The sequence below is a fragment of the Enhydra lutris genome, unplaced genomic scaffold (genome assembly GCF_002288905.1).
Source record: "Enhydra lutris kenyoni isolate GAN:26980312 unplaced genomic scaffold, ASM228890v2 scaffoldscaffold18, whole genome shotgun sequence".
Classification (NCBI taxonomy): domain Eukaryota; kingdom Metazoa; phylum Chordata; class Mammalia; order Carnivora; family Mustelidae; genus Enhydra; species Enhydra lutris.
In genome coordinates, this window is record NW_019154102.1 from 23,031,220 (window position 1) to 23,051,415 (window position 20,196).

At 55.8% G+C, this 20,196-nt stretch overlaps 1 protein-coding gene across 2 annotated transcripts; it reads left to right on the top strand.

The window, feature by feature from the left end:
• The first annotated feature begins 2,363 nt into the window (after positions 1 to 2,363).
• Positions 2,364 to 18,599, top strand: LOC111148191 (empty spiracles homeobox 1). 2 transcript variants are annotated; one of them, XM_022504654.1, is made up of 3 exons: positions 2,364 to 2,898; positions 8,603 to 8,787; positions 18,432 to 18,599. In XM_022504654.1, the coding sequence occupies exons 1-3, from the start codon at positions 2,364 to 2,366 to the stop codon at positions 18,597 to 18,599; spliced, it is 888 nt and encodes a 295-aa protein (XP_022360362.1). The 2 variants fall into 2 exon arrangements, with proteins under 2 accessions (XP_022360362.1, XP_022360363.1); XM_022504655.1 differs by having other exon boundaries at positions 2,463 to 2,902; positions 8,607 to 8,787.
• The last annotated feature ends 1,597 nt before the right edge of the window (positions 18,600 to 20,196 follow it).

Here is a 20,196-nt window from a genome sequence, read left to right on the forward strand (position 1 = left end):
GGCTGGGGCGCAAGGCTCCGGGGAGGCTTAAACTTGCTCGGGCTCCTGTCTTCTCCGTGGCAGCCCCCTGTCGCCGCAGAGCACAGGCCCAGGCAATGCTTATCCAACTGAACTCGCGTCCCCGCGGGGATCTTGCTCCAACAAAATACCCAGTTATCTCCCTCTATATAAAGCGGAAAAACTCGAGCTGTGCCTTTGCCCAGCTCCGCACCCTCGCCCCCTTCGTGCTGTGGCCTGCTTAGGTCTCCACTCGGAGCTTCCCCTTTCCAGGACTGAGGCTGGAGCAAAGGAGGAGGAGGAAGAAATCAATGAAAAGTCGGGGTGGAGGGTGGAGCAGAGAGACAGGGAGGGGGATAGACAGGCTGAGACGGAAACTGGAGAGAGAGACCGGTAAAGAGAGCCAAAAAGAGCCGGAGAGGTCGCAAAGAGGGCACAGGCGCTCGCCGCGGATTCGGTACCGATTCCTTCCGCAGGCGTTTCTGCCGCGGCTCCGCAGCGCCCGGCTCCGGGCTGCCCCGGACGCGAAGGGCTGCAGGGTGCGGTCGCCTCGCCGCCCCCCCCTCTTAGCCCCCTCCCCACCTCTCCCAAGGGGGCCGGAACGGCGTCGGCGCGCTGGGGCTTTTCGGAGCAGTCGAGTGGAAAATAGACTTTAACCCGCTTTGTGGCTACAAGGGCGCCTGAAGCGCTCTCGCGGACCAGGGCTCCCGGCGCTCAGGCGGGCCACTCCCAAGACCCGGCCTGGAGTCCCTGCAGAGTCACGCGGCCCGCGGAACCCCTGGCCTGGGGCGCCGGCAGGCCCGACCCAGGTCTGCGCACCCGGCAGCGGCCGCGCCGCCCTCACTGACCCCGGCGGCGGCGAGGAAGCTGAGCGCGCTGCCGTCCCCTCCTCGCAGTGCGTTGGCAGGGTCCGGGTCGCAGCCTCCCCACCACTGCCCGGCGCCCTCCTAGGCCTCGGGGAGGTGTTTCCTGAGGCCTGGAAGGCCCGGGTGAAAAAGTTTGCAGAGTACTGGTTCTCCTCTCCCACTCACCCCCAGGAAATTATTGCAAGAAATGGAAACCTGACGGAGCAGAGTCGTCCGCGGCTCCGCGGTCGCAGGTGGAAGGTGAGGGTCAGGGGAGGCCAGGAGGCCGCTGCGTTCCGGGGATGGCTGATGTGTATTCTTGGAGACAGGGTCGACCTACTTGGCCAGCTCCAGGTTAAGGCCCGAGGCTCGGGCCTGGCCCGGCCCGCCTGCACCTGAGCCTCACGACCAGAGAAGGCGAGGAAAGCAGCAGATCGCCCTGTGCTGAGGCCCGCCGTCCCGGTGCGAGCAGAGCGCGGCCGCCGTGGTTGGGCAAAGGAGGTGCTTCCGAACCCGGATTTGCGGCTTGAGGTCTGCAAAGTGACCACTCCGGCAGCTCCTCTCGCGCTGTCCCCGGCCTGGCCCCTTGTGAAAAGAATTGGGCGTCCCCCTTTCTGGAGCTGTCCCCCGCAACCCTCAGAAAACGCGAAACCTCACGAGCAAGGCCTCGGCTTTCAGAACGCGGCCCAGGAGAGAGACGGTGGGTGAGCGTGAGCGGAAGGGTCCCCGAGACCCGGGGAGCAGCGACCTGGTTATCAGAGAATGTATTTATCGGGCAAAAAAACACCCTCCCTCTCTCCGCTCGGATCCAAGTTGCTTGAGAACTGAAACGACATCCCAGGATGAATTGGAGAGGGTTCAACTGAGTTACACATCGGGAAGTGGGGTTGGAGTTTCTCCGAAGCCCCAGGCCCCTCGGACGTCTTCTTGGGCTACCGCGTGGGCTGAGACGGTTGGGACCATCGCCAGACTCAGCTAAAAGGGCAGAGACGCGAAGAGAAGCCCGTGGCGAGGGGCGGATGGGGGCTGGGGGGAGGCCTAGACAGCCCGGCAGAGGCTCCAGTCCGCTTTTTGCCTCCGACTGCTGGCTCCTTCTCCACCCGCCGTCCCTCGCCCCGCCCCGCCCCGCCCCCCACCTTGGGGCAGGTGAGCTGCGGCCAATGGGCGAGCGCGGGGCAGGTGCCGGCTAACTCGCGCCTCGCAGTACAGCGGCCGAAGCTGAGCTGGGCAGTGCTGGGAGGACCAGGGGCGGGGGTCTGTCCTGGCTCGACTCGGGAGGGAGGGGGCCGGACTCAGCCCCCAGGCCGTAGAGGCAGCTCGCAACATCGCACGGAACCCGCGCCAGTGCCCGCGCCGGGAGCTGCCCGCTCGGCCCCAGAGGCCGGCGCGCCTAGCTGCGCGCCGTGGCCCGACTCCGCGTTCGCTCGCTCTCACGCCCCTCGCCTCTCCGCGCCTGGCTCGCCGGCAGGGTCTGAGCGAGGGCGGGCGGGCGGGGGAGGTGAGGGGTGCTGGTGTGTGTGCATGTGCCTGGCTGGGTGCACACCCCGCACGGCGGCGGCGCCAGGACGCGGAGCGCTCCCCAGAGCCCGGCTGCCTCGCTCGGCTCTGGCGACCGCGACCATGTTCCAGCCCACAACCAAGCGCGGCTTTACCATCGAGTCCTTGGTAGCCAAGGACGGCGGCACCGGCGGGGGCACTGGCGGCGGGGGCGCCGGCTCCCATCCCCTGGCGGCGGCCGCCTCGGAGGAGCCACTCCGGCCCACGGCGCTCAATTACCCTCACCCCGGCGCGGCCGAGGCGGCCTTCGTGAGCGGCTTCCCCGCCGCCGCCGCCGCCGCCGCCGCCGCCGCGGGCGCCGGTCGCTCGCTTTACGGTGGGCCCGAGCTCGTGTTCCCCGAGGCCATGAACCACCCCGCGCTGACCGTGCACCCGGCGCACCAGCTGGGCGCCTCCCCGCTGCAGCCCCCGCACTCCTTCTTCGGCGCCCAGCACCGGGACCCTCTGCACTTCTACCCCTGGGTCCTGCGGAACCGCTTCTTCGGCCACCGCTTCCAGGGTGAGTGCCCATGCTGTGCCCGCTTAGGCGGCCGGCCAGCGCTGGCCCTGCGGTGGCGCGGGGGAGGCTCGGGGGCTGTTCAGAAGTTGTTGAAACAAGGCTGTGGGGTCCGCAGAGGCCGATTCCCAAACCGGGAGGAGCCGCGCCGGATCCGTTCGCGCTTCCGCGGCGTTGGGTTCCCTCCCAGAGAGCCAGGTTGGGACCTCCAGGCTTGCCCAGAAAACGGTGCGGGTTCGGACGCCAAACCCGGGCGCATCCCTGGAGTTCTTCTCCTGATCCTCCCCGCGGCCTGCCAGAATCTGTCGGTGCTGCGCCAGTCCCAGTCCAGAGAGCGCAGCGACCGCAGCGCCCGCCGCCCCCTCCCTCTGCGCGGGCTGGACCTGGGACCCTACTTCCCTCTCACATCCACCACCAATTCCCAGATATCCGCCCTCGCTGGCGCGTCCCAGCGGGGCAAAGTCCACGCGCGTGTCCCGGGTCTGCGGAGAGAAGGGGCAGCGGGGAGGGGACACTGGAGAGTTAATGTTCCGTGAGGAGTTCTCCACCGTCTCGGGGTGTTTCTCAACAACCTCGACCCGACTTTGTCGAGTCACAAGTGCCTCTCGGACCCAGGGTCGGGAAGGGTTGCAATAGCAACCGGCTTCCTTCGCCATGCGCCGACTCTGGGAGTCCACCCGGCGGCTGCGGGACCCACGGCAGTCCTCCCAAGTAGGGGGGCGGGGGCTTTTAAGGTCGCAGGCTAGCCGAGCTCCCACGTCTTCACTGGGCAACGGGTTTGCTAATGAAGATCCCCCACTAGCCTTACAAACGCGCGCGCACACGCGCGCGCACACACACACGCGTTTCCATTATCTGACTTTCCCGAAGGAAAGAGTTGCATTTGTTGGAGTTCGTTGTCTTCCTGGAATTTGTTAAAGTTTGTTTCTCTTTTCTTGCCTTTTTTTCTTTTTAAAAGAATGACCTAATTTGTACAGTAATTGCTTAGTTTCCAGTTTTATTTTGTTAGTGTAGACGGGACTGGACTTCAGCCTTTTGAGGTTCCATAACTCAGAGCTAGGTAACCCGGCTTTTAGTGAAACCAATGAAAAGGATATGGCTAGAGCTTCGGCTGCCAACCTAATCTGAGGATAAACCGCGGTCTACACAGTCAAAGTAAACCAGATGCTTGGTACCATTATCTAGATAACAGAAGAAAAATGATCTTTTTTGAAGCTTTGGCTATAGCTGAACTGTTTCATGGGAAGCTGCTTTCCTGGTCCAATTTGTCAATTTGCTTAGTCCCATCTGACAAGTAGATACTGACCCAGCAGATCCCAACAATATAAAAGGCTGTAATTACTTGAACAAGAATTTTTGTGGGCAGACTTGTTTCCCCTCAGATTTCAAAGATTTGCCTAAATCATGCGGTGGGGGAGGGAGCCTATGGTGTCAGCCGTTTTGGGCAGGAAACCTGTCAATTACAATGATTGTTTATTGCTATAAATGATTGAAGTTTTATTCAGAACTGAGTAAACCATCTCGGTGCTCCTTGGGCCCAGACCAGCCTGGGTCTCAAAACCTGGCACCCATGGGCCGATCTGAGAGTCGCGGCTATTTTTGAACCGTCGGGCCGGGGTAGTAGAAGGACCCGTGGTTAGGAGGCTGGTGCAAGGACAGGGGCTCTAAGGAGAGGGCAGAGCCGGTCCTAAGCCCTGGGGTCTCTGATCATCCGGGGAAGGCCTCCCCCGCCGAGCCCTCGGCTTCGGACCCGGCGCCCCACGCCCTCCTAGATGCTTTTCCCGCCTCTGGCCTCGTCCCCGTGGGCACGGGGCGCCGAGGGCAGGGGACAGCTCGCGGCTCTGAGCATTCCCAGCCAATCGAGCCCACATGAATTCTCCGAAAAACCTTCTCAGAAATTGCCGCGGCTCCCTGAGCCATCAGTGCCGGCGGGCACGTTGTCGAGTTGCAAAAACGGTTGAAATTTTCTCTTAAGAACCGTTTCTGGACGCGGAGATGGAGCCATGTGCGGCCGCATTTTTGAACTCGGAAATCCGTTGGACACGGAAGGACTTTGCCGACCCTGAGACGTTTCGGCTTTGGGTCGGGTCTTCGTCGCCGCGGCCCGATGCGCGGCCCGGCAGCTGTGAGCCTGGCGGTCCCAGCTGGGCCTCGGGGCTGCGGGCCGAGCCGTCCCAGGCCCTCCGGCGCCGCGTTTTCTAGAGAACCGGGTCTCTGCGATGCTCATTTCAGCCCCGTTTTAATGCAAGAAACGAAACCCTACACGAACGAAAAGGAACATGTCTGCGCTCCGTGCGCAGCGCGGGCCAGCGCTCGGGGAAGCGGCTTCTCGGCGGAGCGAGGCGGTGGAAGAGGAAGAGCCCACGGGGTATGGTCTGGATCAGGTGGCGGGATCCTGAAGCCCGTAGCCTTCGAGGCCTGAAGGGGAGGAGCCGGCGGAAACCGGGAATTGGCCGCACTTCGGTGCCATTTTCTGGACGCAGGAACTTTCCAAGCCGGGAACGGCGTCTGGAGGGGGCCTGGGAAGCCCCAACCCTCAGGGATCCGCGTCTGTAATGGGCCGGTGCTTCAAAGGGCGCCTTTGTTCCGGCAGGAGGAGGGGGAATGAGGTTATCTCCTTAGCTTGGCCGGCCTCTCCCACTCGTCGCCCCAGGCTCCTCCGCCCAGCCGGCCGGCTCAGAGCTCCTGGCCGGCCGCGGCCTCTCCAGAAGAGAGTTCAGCGGCCAGCGCCGGCACTTCGGATCCTTTAGTTCCCACGTCCGGCCACCTCAGTCCTGGGAGTCTCTCCTGTCAATCCCTGCCTTCCCTGCATTGAGAGGCTGGAGAAAAATGGGGTGGGGTTCAGTTCCTCCTGGCTCCAGAGAAGCTGAAGACATCCTCCTTCCACTTTTCCACCTCTCCTTGTCTGAAGCTGATAGCCCACTGCCAGAGGTGAGAACTACTGCAGGGAAACGGGCCACACTGGCCCCAGCCCCAAGCTTGTTCTGCTCTTGTGGTCCAGTTAAGGGAAACTGAAGCTGCGGTAGGGACTGTTGAGGCCCCCTACCCATAACAAGAGGGGCTCAGGAACTTAGGCGCCTAAAGCATCACTCTATCCTTACAGAAACATAGAGCTATTTGATCAGTTTGTCCGGATAGTTAGTTTTGCACTAAACCCCCTCTCTCTTACAGGAAAAAAAACCTTGCTTCTTTTGAAATCCAGTCTGTCATCACCTTTCAGTATACGGAGTCATTTTCCTGCCCCTTGCTTCTTCGTGGCTGGGTCATATGGACCCCTATGTTTCTGTGGGTACATGTGGACATAGCCTGAAGGACAGTCTATCTGCCCCAACAGGGCATGACAGTAAACCAAGCCTAGCTTTTCTTAAAATAGCCAGACTTGAGGCAAAGGGATGTGTGTATGTCACAAGGACAGAGTAAGCTTGTTGCTTCCATCCTCCACTTTGGGTTTATGAAGACAAACACAGAGAAGTCCACCATGCAAGGGACCAACACATACCCCCAGAATTACAAAACGGCCATCAAACCATACACACCGAGGCAGACTGCAGTCCTGCTCTCCCAGCCACAGATTGTCCCTGACACCCCTGCACCCCATTCACTCCCATCTACAGGGTCTCTCCAGGCTGCCACCTCACTTTTGACAAGCCTGGGCCAATTGAGCTGCTGAGGCCAACACTGGAACTCTGGGATGAGCGAGGCCTTCTCCCTGCCCAGCTTATTTGTCCAGAGGCAAAACTACTGTTGGGACTCCACCCAGGCTCAGAACCACACCGTGTGCTGAAGCAGTTTAACATCAGCAAGAAGGGTTTGCTTCCCACCCACCTCTTCCACCTTTCTCTGGCCTATCACACTGGTACCCACTTAAGACTTTAATTCTTATTCCTACTTGGATCAGGCTCCTCCTTTCATTCCTTCTTACTTACTCCTCTCTGCCAGACCACTTCCCTTGATCATCTATCCCCTCCACCACCACCAGTTAAACTTCCTTCATTCAGGCCTAACAGCCCTGGACCTGCCTCCACCTTGAAGGGCCCACTGGGCAGAGCGTCCCCTTCCATCTCCCCAAGGTGTGATGCCACTCCCTCTTGTAGCTGCACAGATCCAGCCACTTGAAACGGGAATGTGATTGTCAGGGGACTTCATTTCCCCTCTGGCAACCTTGTTCTAGAACGGGAGGCAGGGAACAATACCCAGCAATAAAAGACACCTGTGTAAGCCTCCAAAGCCCAAGGAGTTGGAGAAAGTAACGCCAGTCAGTTTCCACCAGCAGAGGGACATGAACAGTTACCTGGAGAGTTTTAGCAATAGTATGTCCATGATGTGCCCTTACTTCCCTTACAGAGGTATTTCCAGAAATGGAAAATCTCAGCTGAGATCCAAACAATTGCCTTAAACAAAACAACAGGTCAAACTGGGTAAAACCAGTGGGCCATTACTGGAGAAATTCATTGGCTCGGTCAATCTCAATGGCTAACCGTGTGAAAACATTCCATCTCGGGCTCTTCATTGTCAGTGGCTCAACAGTACTGATATTTGCCCCTGCAAGAGAACCCATGGGTGATATCAGGGCCTGTTTCAAGTCTAAGAGCATGTGCAACCAAGCCAGAGATTGCACGAAGACCTGGTGGGGGGTTTACTGAACGTGGGGCGGTAGGTGGAGGCTCATTTTGGCTTTTGTACTTCCTGACCTCACCACCCCCACCCCGGGGGCCTTATCCCACCCAGGTTCAGCCCCTCCTTCTGCTTGTAGGAGCTGAGTTCCCATGATGGCCAACACTTGCCAAGGGACAATTACAGTCTTTGAAAATCCTGTATGGTAGATGGGAGAAAAAAACAGTAGGGAGGCTGGAGCATATATTTACACACGCCCATGCAGAAACCAATATATCTATATCTATATATATTAGAGAGAAAGATGACATCTAGATATTTATACACGTGTTTCTTCAGCACGGGACTATTCAGGGACGAAGCAAGGCCTTTTCCCACTGGAGAGCATTAGGAGTCTCCCGGGGGCAGTGAGCTTTACCTGAAGGCCTGGGGTGTTGCCTGGATATTGACCTACCCGCTGGCCTATTTTTACCACTTGCAAGGTAGAGCCTGGGCCTGTTGGCAGGAATTTTCAGAGGGCTAGTGGCCTGAGCATTTAGCTGCAAGTGTGGTTTAAACAGGTGTGAAAAGAGAGTGCCTTGGGTCCCTTCTAGTTCCTGAAAATGTGTTTGGCATGAGGGTGGTGAGCAGCCTCACTGTTCCCCATATCACCTTCGTGACTCTCAGCCCTGTCCCTCCTCGTGTAGCAGGGCCAGGGGACAAAGAGAACTAAGGGATTTTTCCCACCCCGGCCTCTTCCGCTGCTCCAGGCGCCTCGCTAGGCCTGGGCCCTCCACCTGGCCCATCTAGTGATCCGCTGCTCTGCTCCTCCAGGCTTCGGGCGACCGACGGGGTAGCTTCTCGAACCCTCAGGAAGTATGGGGGAGGAGAGAGGAGTGGACTTAAGGAAGGGGGCGGCACAAGGGAAAGGGGAAAAGTGGGGGCGGGAGCCAAGGATTGGAGAGGGCAACGGAGCGCCAAGGGCGGTTGCGAGCGGGGCCAGAGGGCTGGGCTCGGCCGGCTCCCGAGGGCGGCCCGGCGGCCGGGCTGCGGCTCACGGCGCCCCTTCTCTCTGTCTGTACCTGCTGTGTTGCCGTCGGCGGCGCGGCCGCAGCGAGCGACGTGCCCCAGGACGGGCTGCTTCTGCACGGCCCCTTCGCGCGCAAGCCCAAGCGGATCCGCACGGCCTTTTCGCCCTCGCAGCTCCTGCGGCTGGAGCGCGCCTTCGAGAAGAACCACTACGTGGTGGGCGCCGAGCGGAAGCAGCTGGCCGGCAGCCTCAGCCTCTCGGAGACGCAGGTAATCACCACCCCGCCGGCCCGCGCTCGGTCCGCGGGCCCAGGTGCAGGTGGGGGCGGGCAGGTGCAGGAGGGGCCCGGGGCTCACGCCCCCGCCTTCCCCGGAGCTCGGTCCCACTCAGTTCCAAAAGCTACCCCTACCCCCCGCGGCCCTCCGGCAAAACCTATCTCTAGAGCCCATTTCCTCCCGCTGCGGTTAGCCTCGCCGAGGCCGCAGGGCCTCCGTCAAGCTCTAAGGACCCACCAGGACTCTGGACTCAAACCACAGCCCAGCCTGCTCTCAAAGCCCACAGGAGGCGCCGGGTTCTCAGGAGGAGGCAGGGCCACGCCGCTGTCACTCCCGAGCTGTCCCAGTGTCCCCTGGAGCCGTTTCAGCCCTGTGGTTACTGCGGCTCTTCTCCCGCCTCTCCTCTGGGGTGCTCACGGTTTTGTGGGAGGCCCGGCCCTTTCCCACCCCCCGCACCAGCTTTGCTGCTGTTCGTGGGCCGAGTTGGCGGAGGCCTGGGCTGCCCACCAGCGGCTGTGGTGTGGGGAGAAAGCCCACGTGTCCTCAGGCTATAAACATCAGAAGCCGAGGAAACAGCCAGGAAGGGGCCAGCCCTGCTTGGGGTCGGAGGGGGGCGCTGATCTCTGCGCAGGCAGGCTGCTGGGGCTCTGGAAACTGGTGTTTGGGGCGCGCAGACATGGGAGGAAAGTGGGAATGGTGGAAAAGTAGATTCGGGGACTCAGGGACTGCGTTCAAACACTTGGAGGGCTGTTGAGTTGGGGAGGGAACAAACTCTAGTGGCGTTGGAGAGGTTTTGAACTGGGTGAAATTAGGGTAACCACGGAGTATTTTTGTAACTGATAATTAAGAAAAGAAAAAAATTAAAGAACTAGATTAGACTTCTTTGGAGGCAGATTTGGGTTTATTGTAAGTGAAGACTTTGCCTTAAATAAATGCTGTGTGGAAGGACTGCCTGAGCTCTTGGTCCCTGGGAGTCTGATATAGCTGTAGGGGCTGGCTGCTTCCCTGGAGGCTGATTTCAGTGTCTGGATGGGCCTTGGGAGATGGTACTCCCTTCCATCCCTCAAAGCTCCCAGATGTGCAAATGAGAGAAGGCCGCTTGCTTGCCCAGGGGCCCCTAGGGATTTTTATCATCCTCTCCCCATTTTTGGTGGTCTGGCCCCTACTATCTTCCATCCTAGTGCCCTGAGGAGGTGTCTTGGGGGGAGGGGGACAGCCTGGAGTCTCCCACGGAGTAGTGAAAATAGGAAGGGGGCCCAGTGGGGAATCCAGATCCTAAGTGCCTCCCCAGTCCCCCAGCAGACATCACTGGCTGGTCCTCACATTCTATTTTGGTTTCTATTGTCAAGACGTCTTATCTGTCTGATGCTCCATTTAATCACACATTACTTTCTCCTCTACCGCAGGACCCGTGCTTTTTCAGATTTGCTGGTTGGGCTGTTCTAACTACAGAGCTAAAGCTTACAAAACAGCCAAGTTAATTTTTAAAATGTTTAGAAGAAATATACGCTAAAAAAAGAAGTTAATAAAATAATACCCCCGTTCCCTCCTGGCAAACAGTGTTTTAAAGTTGTCTAAAACAAGGTGTCAATTTAAGAATGGTGTTATAGTTAACATCATTTAAAAAGTATTAGTTATTAAATTTTAATTGCAGAAGTGTAAGAAAACAAAACGGTTTATAATCCTCCCACCCACAGATCAACACTTGTTGAAATAATGTCATTGTTTTTAAACTTTTAATTTTTTAGCTCAGTGAGGGCATTTTTAATTCACTTTCTTTCAAACCGAATCTAGCTGCCTGTTTGCTCCCCACAATGCCAGTTAGTAAATGTAATGATTGTTTCCTTCATTTTTGTTATGTTTCAAACACATTTAAAACAAAACTGGGTAGAATAATATAGTATATCCAGCTTAACTATCAAAACTCATGTCTAATCTCGTTCTATCTATAGATGAGCTGGTTTTAGCATATGGGACAAAAAACCCCAAAAAAACAAAAAACCACAATAGAACTATGGGAGGCTCGAGCCTGAGAAACCATCCTGTAAAGGCTCCTCTTTTCAGGTGAGGACTGAGATAGAGAGATGAGGTGGGCGGAGCTCCCTAGGAGGACAGATTGGATTTTATTATCTGCCTTCTTGCTAATTGACTGTGTGACCTTGTGCAAGTTACTCAACCTCTCTGAGCTCTAATTTTCTCATCTGGAAAATAGATTGTTTAAGGATTAAAGACATGTAATAGGAATTCAAATAATATGAATTCTTATCTCCAGTCCTTCCCTTCCCTCTGCGTAAAGTAGTATATATATCAAGGTGGTTAGTGTTACAGTAAGCCCCTAGACTGGACTTCCTGAATTAGTCTGGTGTTTCTTCTGCCATATCTGGTCTCCTTCACCATCATAGCTGTCTTTCTGTCCCTCTTGTAACTTATCATTTGGACTTAGGCTACCTAATTAATTATCCATCTTTCAGTATTTACTGGGCAAGCCTACCTGTCATTTCCAACTATTGGCTATTTGTCAAACATCCATCTCTGCCGTCAGTCCCCTGCCATCTATTTCTACTGTCAGTAACTACATTAACTACATTTGTCTCTAGGAGCTCTCCAATCCATCCTGTACAGATAGCTGTTTTATATCTAGCCACATACTTCTCTGTCTGAACTCCTTAAAATGCCTCTCCAAAGCTGGTTAATTTATATTTCCTATTTTCTATTAATTACATTCTTCTTCCTCCTAACTAACACTAGCTCTCACCCAATTGTTGATTATTTCCTTATCATCTATTCTGTTTTATCTTCTGTGTACCTACCATTCTTCTCAAGCTTCCCTCTATACAGATGTAGTTAGCTACTGACACGGTATTTGCTTACCTATAGTGTCATCAGCTCTGTCTTTGTCTTCTTTCTGGGCCTCAGTTGCTGTATCTGTAACATTTAATGAAATGAACTCCATGGTTCTTTCCAGCCCTGAGTTTCTGTCTCATCTATATTCTCCTCTGTATTTCTGTATAGTGCTCCCTCCAAGTTCTCAGAGCTCACAGTACATCTCCAGTATATCATAATACGCATAGGACTTTGCTGCTGCGAAATTATCTACCACGTCCAAATGTCACTCTGTAGACTGGCTAGTTCCATCTCGCAAGGAAGTCTCAACATACAGATTCCCAGGCCCCATTCAGGAGATTCTCTTAGAAGTTCCAGGATAGGATCCAGGAAATGTTTTTAAAACAGCTCTCTGGGTGATTCTGATGAACAACAGGCCAGCTTTGGGAGCCAGGGGTCAAGCCTTCCTGCTTCTCTCTCTATACTCTATAGGGTCCTGCTCAGTGACGAGCAAGGAGTCGATGCTCCATAAACATGTATGGAATAAAGAGGCAAATTTCTGGGGCGCCTGGGTGGCTCAGTGGGTTAAAGCCTCTGCCTTCGGTTCAGGTCATGATCCCAGGGTCCTGGGATCAAGCCCCGCATCGGGCTTTCTGCTCAGCGGGGAGCCTGCTTCCTCCTCTCTCTCTACCTGCCTCTCTGCCTACTTGTGATCTCTATCTGTCAAATAAATAAAATCTTAAAAAAAAAAAGAGACAAATTTCTGTGGATTGTACACATCTCCATGTGTTAACTTTATCAGTCATTGCCCTTGCTTTCTGTAGTCACTGACACCTCCCTGTGTCTCTGTTTTCTATTCTTCCCTTGCACTTTATTTTAGATGTTCTAGTTTTATCCACCAGTTCGTGGGTAAAACTCCTGGTAGGATTAAGGAAATCAGTGTGTGGGTCTTAATTTAGGGCTCAGGGGTCTCTGTATGCTCAAAGCTTTAGTATGAAGTGTTGGGAGGTGGGCAAGCTGAACTTCTTTGTTGGGGCAGGTTTGTATGTTTGGTGGAGTGTTGGGTATCTATGCGGGGAAGGCCACGGGTCAATCCAGAGAGTGGAGGGAGTGGTCCTGGGAAAGGGCTGGTTCTCCTTTCTGGCTCTGATCACTTGCTCCTCACTGCTGTGGCGCTGCTTTGGAGTCTGATCCGGATGACTGGGTGATGTCCTAAGCTTCAGTCCTGGTGGGGCAGACCCGGATTGGAGTCAGATCAGAGCTGTGAGTGGAAGTGAATGTATGCATTGTAATGGGTGTGTGTAACATGTATGTGCTACAGTGTGGGGCACATGCAGGCAGTGTGATTGATGCCCAAAGTCACGTGATATCACATATACGTGGCATGGAAGGCGGCTCGGGTGCTTATGTGCACGCGTAGGGGTGGCATGTTAGGTGTATGGGGAAGGAGTCCAGGCTGATCAGCCGGTCAGTGTTTCCAGCTGCCCCTCCTGCTCTGACGTGTTCAGCAGGTGTTTCTTCACCTTCTCTGGCTTTGAGTTCAGTTGAGCTGTGACAAAGGGGTGCAGAAATGGAGTCCTCGGCCTTGGAGATTTGTGATGGGGGGAATTGTAAAGTGTGCACGCTGGCAGAATATGCACAAGGAGTGACTAGAGTCTCCTTGAAGTCACAGCTGTGGGCTGAGGGAAGTGAGGGGAGACCTGCAGGGGTGGAAGGTGCCCAGAAAGCTTGGAGGGTTGCACAGGGGTCTACATTGGTGGGAAGGAAGGGGAGGGTTTGATGTGGGTGGATTAAGATGCAGCAGGAGGTGTCAAGTCTGGCCACCATCCTGGGGCCCAAGAACAGGTGGGGAGGTCTCAGAAGGAAAGAGTGTCTGATTACCTGCCTGTGGGTTTTTCCCTCTGGGGCATTAGTAAGGAGACTTCTTGGGGTCCATTCCTGCTCTGAAAAACTCTGCTTTTAAATGTTTGTTTGTTTGTTTGTTTTAATTTTATTTGGCAGACAGAGATCACAAGTAGTCAGAGAGGCAGGCAGAGAGAGAGGGAGGAAGCAGGCTCCCTGCCGAGCAGAGAGCCCGATGCGGGGCTCGATCCCAGGACCCTGGGATCATGACCTGAGCCGAAGGCAGAGGCTTTAACCCACTGAGCCACCCAGATGCCCCTGAAAAACTCTGCTTTTGAGATGATGGTTGAGAAGAAGATATCCTAATGACTTGAATTTTAGGGAAGGTCAAGAGACATTTGTTACTAGCTCACTGTCGGTCCTGAGACGGACTCATCTCTTCTCCAGGTCTTGGTTCTTTTCCAAGAACTTCTGCGTCACTCAAGTTCCAGAGTCCAGTGGGAGGCAGGATAGGGCAGGGGAGGTGAGGGAGACTGGAGTAGGTCCCTAGGGTCTAGTCCTAAGGAGGCAGATGACTGTGTGATGTCTTTCTGAGAGTGAGGGCAAGCATCCAGATGATCTGGCAGAGGAGGAGGCAGGAAGGCTTAGGACGAGTTGGGCTGTGGTTGACAAGGAGTCAGAGGTGACCTCCCTCAGTTTGGTGGGCCTAGCATGGCATCGGGCTTGACCCTGAGAGTGGGAGTAGCTCATATGATCAAATAATAGGAAATGGATCCCCAGCAGAGAGGGATATTACCTTGATAGAGTGTTTGAACATCTTGCGGACAAGTATTCTCCTGAATATAGGCAGGCAGGAATATAGGCAGACTCTTCCATTTGGGATGGGCTAAAGTTGGGGACCAGTGGAAATGAAGGGATCCAAATCTGGGTCATTCAAATAGCAGGTTACTCAAAAGTAAAGTGAAATAATTGGCTGGAGCTGTAGTTTGCTTGTATGTTAGTTCCTTCGTCAATTCATTTGTTCATCAATACATGCACACCTTCATTCATTAATGTTACATACATCAGTCGGTCCTCTTATACATTAACGCACGCATGCGTTCATTCATTCCTCCACAGCACCTTCCTCATCCTGTTTGACTCATGCTGACTCCTGTGCCTCCCAACAGTAAGTCTCCCTCCCTCCCCCCCCCCAGATTCTCCCTAGAAGTGGTTAACCCAGTCCACAACATGGAGAATTAAGAACTGACCCTGTTGTAGAAGTGTCCACTGAACTATGCCTAAAAAGAATCCCATCTCTCCAGCCATCGCACTTCCCAAACCGCTTTTCTGATTAGACCTCAATCCCTCCACCACTGATTTTCTCGGGCTCTCCATGTCTGGCCGAGGCACCTCTTGCCCAGAGCACAGGGCCAGGTACTTCACCTGTGGCCAGCTTGCTGAACAGACCGGCACATGCCCACAGGGACGCCAGCCCACACTACTACGCTGCTTTGGTTCTCCAGGTTCCCACCGCCTGATAAGGAGACAGAGGTTTTAAAAGTAAATGAACGCACTGCTGGGGTCCCTGTTGCTGACACAGGGAAAGTTACTCGGGAAGCACAGACAGGCAGCAGGGCAGGTCCAGCCCAGGAACATCTGAGCAGGCTTTTGAAGGCTAAGCAAGAGTACTCCAGGCAGGGAAACTCAGGTAAACGTGGAGAAGTTTGGAAGGATCTGGCTTCTCTGAAACACTGAGACAGTCGGTGAGATGGGGACTTGGGAGGCCACAAGGGACCTCTCTCCAAACCCATAGGAGTCACAGATTGGGGAGGGGTTTCTTCAGCCAACATCCTGACGGTGCCCGGGGCCAGTGTGCGGGCATGGTGGGGAAGCGAGTACAGAATAAATACAGCTTCGTAAAACTAGCACTCAGAGCGGGACACACACTGCATGATCTGGTTCCTTTCTAGGGCCTCTGTCCTCCAGGGAAAGGGCTCTGGGGTGACCCCAGATCGCCCCGCTGGATTCCGGGGTAATGTCACTCTGGCCTCCTGCTACACTCAGAGTCCAGTTCTTTTTCTTTTTTCTAAGAAAAAATAACTCTTAATTGTTATTAATGCATCAAGGAAAAGACAAAAAGTGGAAAGAAGAAAGAAATGTCACCCACACTTTAAGTACATTTCCTTCTAGTCTTTTTTCCCCATGCATAGATTTTGTTTTCCCATGGTTGTGATCACACTGTGCCCAAACCGTATCCTGCCCTTTTCACTGACATTATTAAGTCATAAGCAGCCCCGTTATTACAGTCTTTGTAAACAGCATCTGGTCACTCAGCCTAAGGCTGTTCACAAGATAGCCAGTCTGCCTTAGGAGACAGTTTACCTCCCTGTTTCTAGAAAGCTGCCTCCTTGACCCTGGTCGTTTTCATGGAGAAAATATTCAGGATGCCCTTTCATTTGGGTGCCCAGGAAAGGTGGCTCTTTCCAGAAAATGTACCGTGTGCCTGGAGCTCCACCATTGAGGACTTTCCTCATTCAGGCCGGTGTTGTGGGGTGAGGGTAGCAGGCTGGGTCCACCCCACTCCAGACGAGTCTCCTTCCCGAAAGGAGCCTTGGAGTGTGTGTGGGAGGGAGAAGATGCAGAAAGGGGCCAGCTGTCCTGGTGTAGCCCAGAGCTTCCCCAATTGCCCCATCCCTCGGCTGGGCTGGCTTAGCCCTTGGCCAGCCTCAAGGGCCCTCGATAATGCCATTCCGGCCCACATCCAGGCATCCCAGGCACTCACCCACCTACTGGCTGGCGTAGTGTCAGTGGGCTCTCGGATGGGGGGCGAGGACAGTCAGGGGCCAGATGCAGCTGTGCTGAGAACCACCCAGAGCCCAGCCTGCCCTTTACCCCAGAAAGGTGGTTATGGGATCTAGAAGTCTTGCCCCCAGAGCATCTACCATTTTCCTTTGTCTGTCTGAGGTGAGACAGGCAGGCGGTGAGTTTGTCCCCTGCCTTAGAGACGAGGGAAGAAGCTCCTCCCTCCCTTACTGTATCCACTGAGGCCAGGGGCCTCATTTCTTCCTATCCCTAGCTCCATGCCCCTCCCCTCCCGCCCAGTGCTCTAAAATTAAAGGGCAGGGTCTCCCTGGGGAGAGGGAGCTGTTAGGGGAAGCCTTGGACTGGGTGGGCTCCATGAAGCGGACAGGGGGCTGTGCCTGGGAAGCATGAAGGCAGAGCGTCTTGGGCAGGAAACTGCTCCCTGTGCCCTGACACGAGGCCTGCTTTTGGCCCAACACTGCCTTGTTTTATAGCTACAGCCTGTGCTTTTCCACCATTCTTGGAGTGGGTCGTCGTCTGAGGATGGCCCCTGTCCCCACCCAGGGTTCCAGGATCTTCCCTCAGCATTCACTGCTGCTGCCAAAACCAAGTATGCTCACCATCATTCCACACACACGACCTCCCACTCACCGCCGGCAGGGACACCAGGGGTCACCCAGCGGCAGCCAACAGCACCTGCTGGCTTTGTAAATGAGCTCTCGATTTCAGGAAACCATCCATGTCTCTGCCATCTCTGTGTCACCTCCCCCAGGGACTCTCGGGAGCAAAAGCCCAGGAGGTGCCCTGGAGCTGCAAAGCCGCCGGAAAAACATCTCTCCTACAGATGAGGGGCATAAGCCCAGCACAGGGAAGGAACTTAGCAAAGGATCTGCGCTCAGGCCCACTTTCGCCAACTCTGAGGATGGGGGCGGGCGGGCGATGGCCTGGCTCTGCAAGGCCAGCAGGAGCGGACAGACTGAGCGAGGCTTCCTCCACCATCTCGAGTACTAGGTCTAGTTAGGGAGCCCTCCTTGATCATGCATAAGAGGATGTTAAAGGCTGTATCTTGGACACTGAGCAAATGCTGGGGGAGGTGGGAGAAGTGAGGGGTGAGGAGAGATACGGCTAAATCTGGGGCAGCTTCCTGGAGGAGGTGAGCTTAGCATTGTTTACCTGCCCCTCCAAGCCCTCCCTCCCACCCCCCCCCCCCCCCCCCCCACCGCGGACAGCTATCGGCTTTTGAACCCTCTCCTTGTCAGGACTCTCACTGCCTGACACAGAAGCAGGGGGCCCTCTCTGTTTAAGAGGAGCTCACTTCTGTACCCTTTGGTTTCTCCTGTGTAACCTGTTCCCATATTTGGATGGGCTGCAGAGGCCAGTGCTTCGGGGGCAAGAAGTTTAGAGCACTGGCCCCGATAGGGCTGCAGGCACACCTGTGTCTAAGGAGGAGGCCTCATTAGTGGGTTTCAGACCACCGTGAGTAGCTGTCCCCCGAGGGAGCAGCCATCCACCTGCCCAGCTCAACCCCTGATGTGGGGTGGGGGGAATTCCGCCTGACGTTGTTCACAGGGTCCTCTGGAGAAGCTGATTGACCTAGACGGTGTGTTAGTTGGAACCTTGAGTGGCGGGGTATGTGACCCTAGGAGTGCTCTGGCTGTCCTGGGCACTGCTCTTGGAGTGGACATCACCTCCTGGTTATTAGCCATGTCCACTCTGCCTCATTATGCTGCAAAGAGCACAGGGTGGCTGGGGGTGGGGGTACATCAGGGCCACAGGCGCTCATCAGGACTCATGCAATGGCTTTTTATATGTCCGCCTACTCACTCTTTACCTTCACCTCGTGAAGGAGTGATTATTATCTCTTCCTAGAAACGGGTAGGGACCCAGGCCTGCCAGGCTCCAGAGCCTGGCTTCCTCCCCTCTGCTGTGCTGTGATTGCTCCCTGCCCTCTGTGAGAGGGACTGGAAGATGGCCCCATCTTGGCCCCCTGTGTCCTCTCCCCGCCCCACCTCATTCACGCCTGGAAGCGTAGTCTTTCAGATCCAGCAGGTGGCACCTGGCCAGAGGAGAGGACCCTGGCCTTGGTTTCCCCATCCGGCTCCCAGCTCAGCCTGGGCACTGAGACCCCAGGAGCTGCTCTGGGGGCCTCCTGGGTGTTTCTTACTTCTGCCCCTCCCTCCCTGGCCCAGGTGAAGGTGTGGTTCCAGAACCGGAGGACAAAGTACAAGCGGCAGAAGCTGGAGGAAGAGGGGCCTGAGTCTGAGCAGAAGAAGAAGGGCTCCCACCACATCAACCGGTGGCGCATTGCCACGAAGCAGGCCAACGGGGAGGACATCGACGTCACCTCCAATGACTAGGGTGGGCAGCCTCGGATCCACAAGAGCAGAGCACCTGCTCGCTGCTGGCCAGGGCCCCTGGGTGGGCCCAGCTGGACTCTGGCCGCTCTCCCGCCAGGCTTCGGGGAGGCCTCGAGCCACGGCCGCACAGGGCTTGGAGCCTGGGGCCACTGCTGACGGAAGGACAAGAAATGGGCTGGCTGAGGCCTGGGACTCCTCCACCTTCTCCTCAGAGAGCCCGCCTGCCTGGGCAGGCCGCCGGCCACAGCAGCCTCCCAGCCACTCTCCACTTCTCTGATCTCCTGTTTGTTTTGATGCGTTTCTGTTTTAATTTATTTTCCAGGCACCCACTGTAGTTCTTAGTGATTCCCTTGTATCTCCCTTCCCTATGGGAATAATAAAAGTCTCTCTCTTAATGACATGGCATCCAGCTCCACCCCCCGGAGCCTGTGAGCCTGGGGGGTGGATTCGGGCTCTGGGGACCAGTGGGGACAGGCAGAGCAAGCTTGTACAGCACTTGGGAGCCTGGGGCGGGGCCCGGGAGACTCAACCCATTACCTTTACTCCTCTGATGGTGGTCCACCCTGATCTTGAGCTCTAGCTCTAGAGAAAGGGAAACTGAGGCTAGACGTGGGGAAAGACCAATCTGTGTCTTAAGGGAGGCTAACTACACTCAGGTCTTTCCAAGGTTATGGAGCAATGGGAAGCAGGCGCATGTGGCTTAGGGGAGAGACAGAATATGCCCACTTCTGCGTGCTGAGAGATGCGCCTACTGAGAGATGCTGAGGGCTCCTTCAAGTGAGGAGACACTGGGAGTGAAAAGGAGTACTGGGGGCTGGGGGCAGAGCACCATTCATAGAAGCTGACCATCCCAGGCCCAGGTTCTGGCCCCGCTGGGACACTCATCCATCCCCAGAGCATCCCCCCCCAACACACACCATGCAGAGGAAAGCTTTCGAGATGGGGCATAAGGCTGAGCCCACCACCTGTCCCCAAGGACGCAGGGCCTCTAGCCGGGAAAGATCAATAGGGCAGGGCCTGACTGAGCTCTTTAATCCACCTGCCCTTCTGGTTGTCCGCTAGCCTTTCCTCCTGTCACAATTCCTTCATCTTTAAAACGCAAGACCTGTATTCCTAACAACCTTTCCCTTACGACATCCAGACCTGTCCCCACTTCTTCACCTGCCGTGTGCTCCCCAACCCTCTGCCTGTGCTGATGACGTCACCAATCACCGATTACCAGCACCCCTGGGGCCAAACTCAGCTGCCACCTGTTCGGCTTTACTTACACCGTTCTCTTCTGGCCGTTCCCTCCTTGACTTCCACACCCCTGCCTTCATTTCAGTGCCTCTGACACTGTCACCTGCCCCTCCGTCCTCCTGTCTTGTCCTTGCCTCATCGGCCCTGTTCCTCATCAGGGCCTGTCCCTGTGCCTCCTGCCTCTTCACTGTGCCCTGCCCCTGGGTCTTCACATCTATGTCCGGAACTTCTCCTGGCTCCCCGGACTCCCTCCAGCTGACCCCTGCCGAGCTGCAGACCCACCAAGCTTGCTGCCCACATCTGCTGCCTCCAGGCCCCCTGGCACCTCGAATCCAACACATTCACCACTGACTCATCT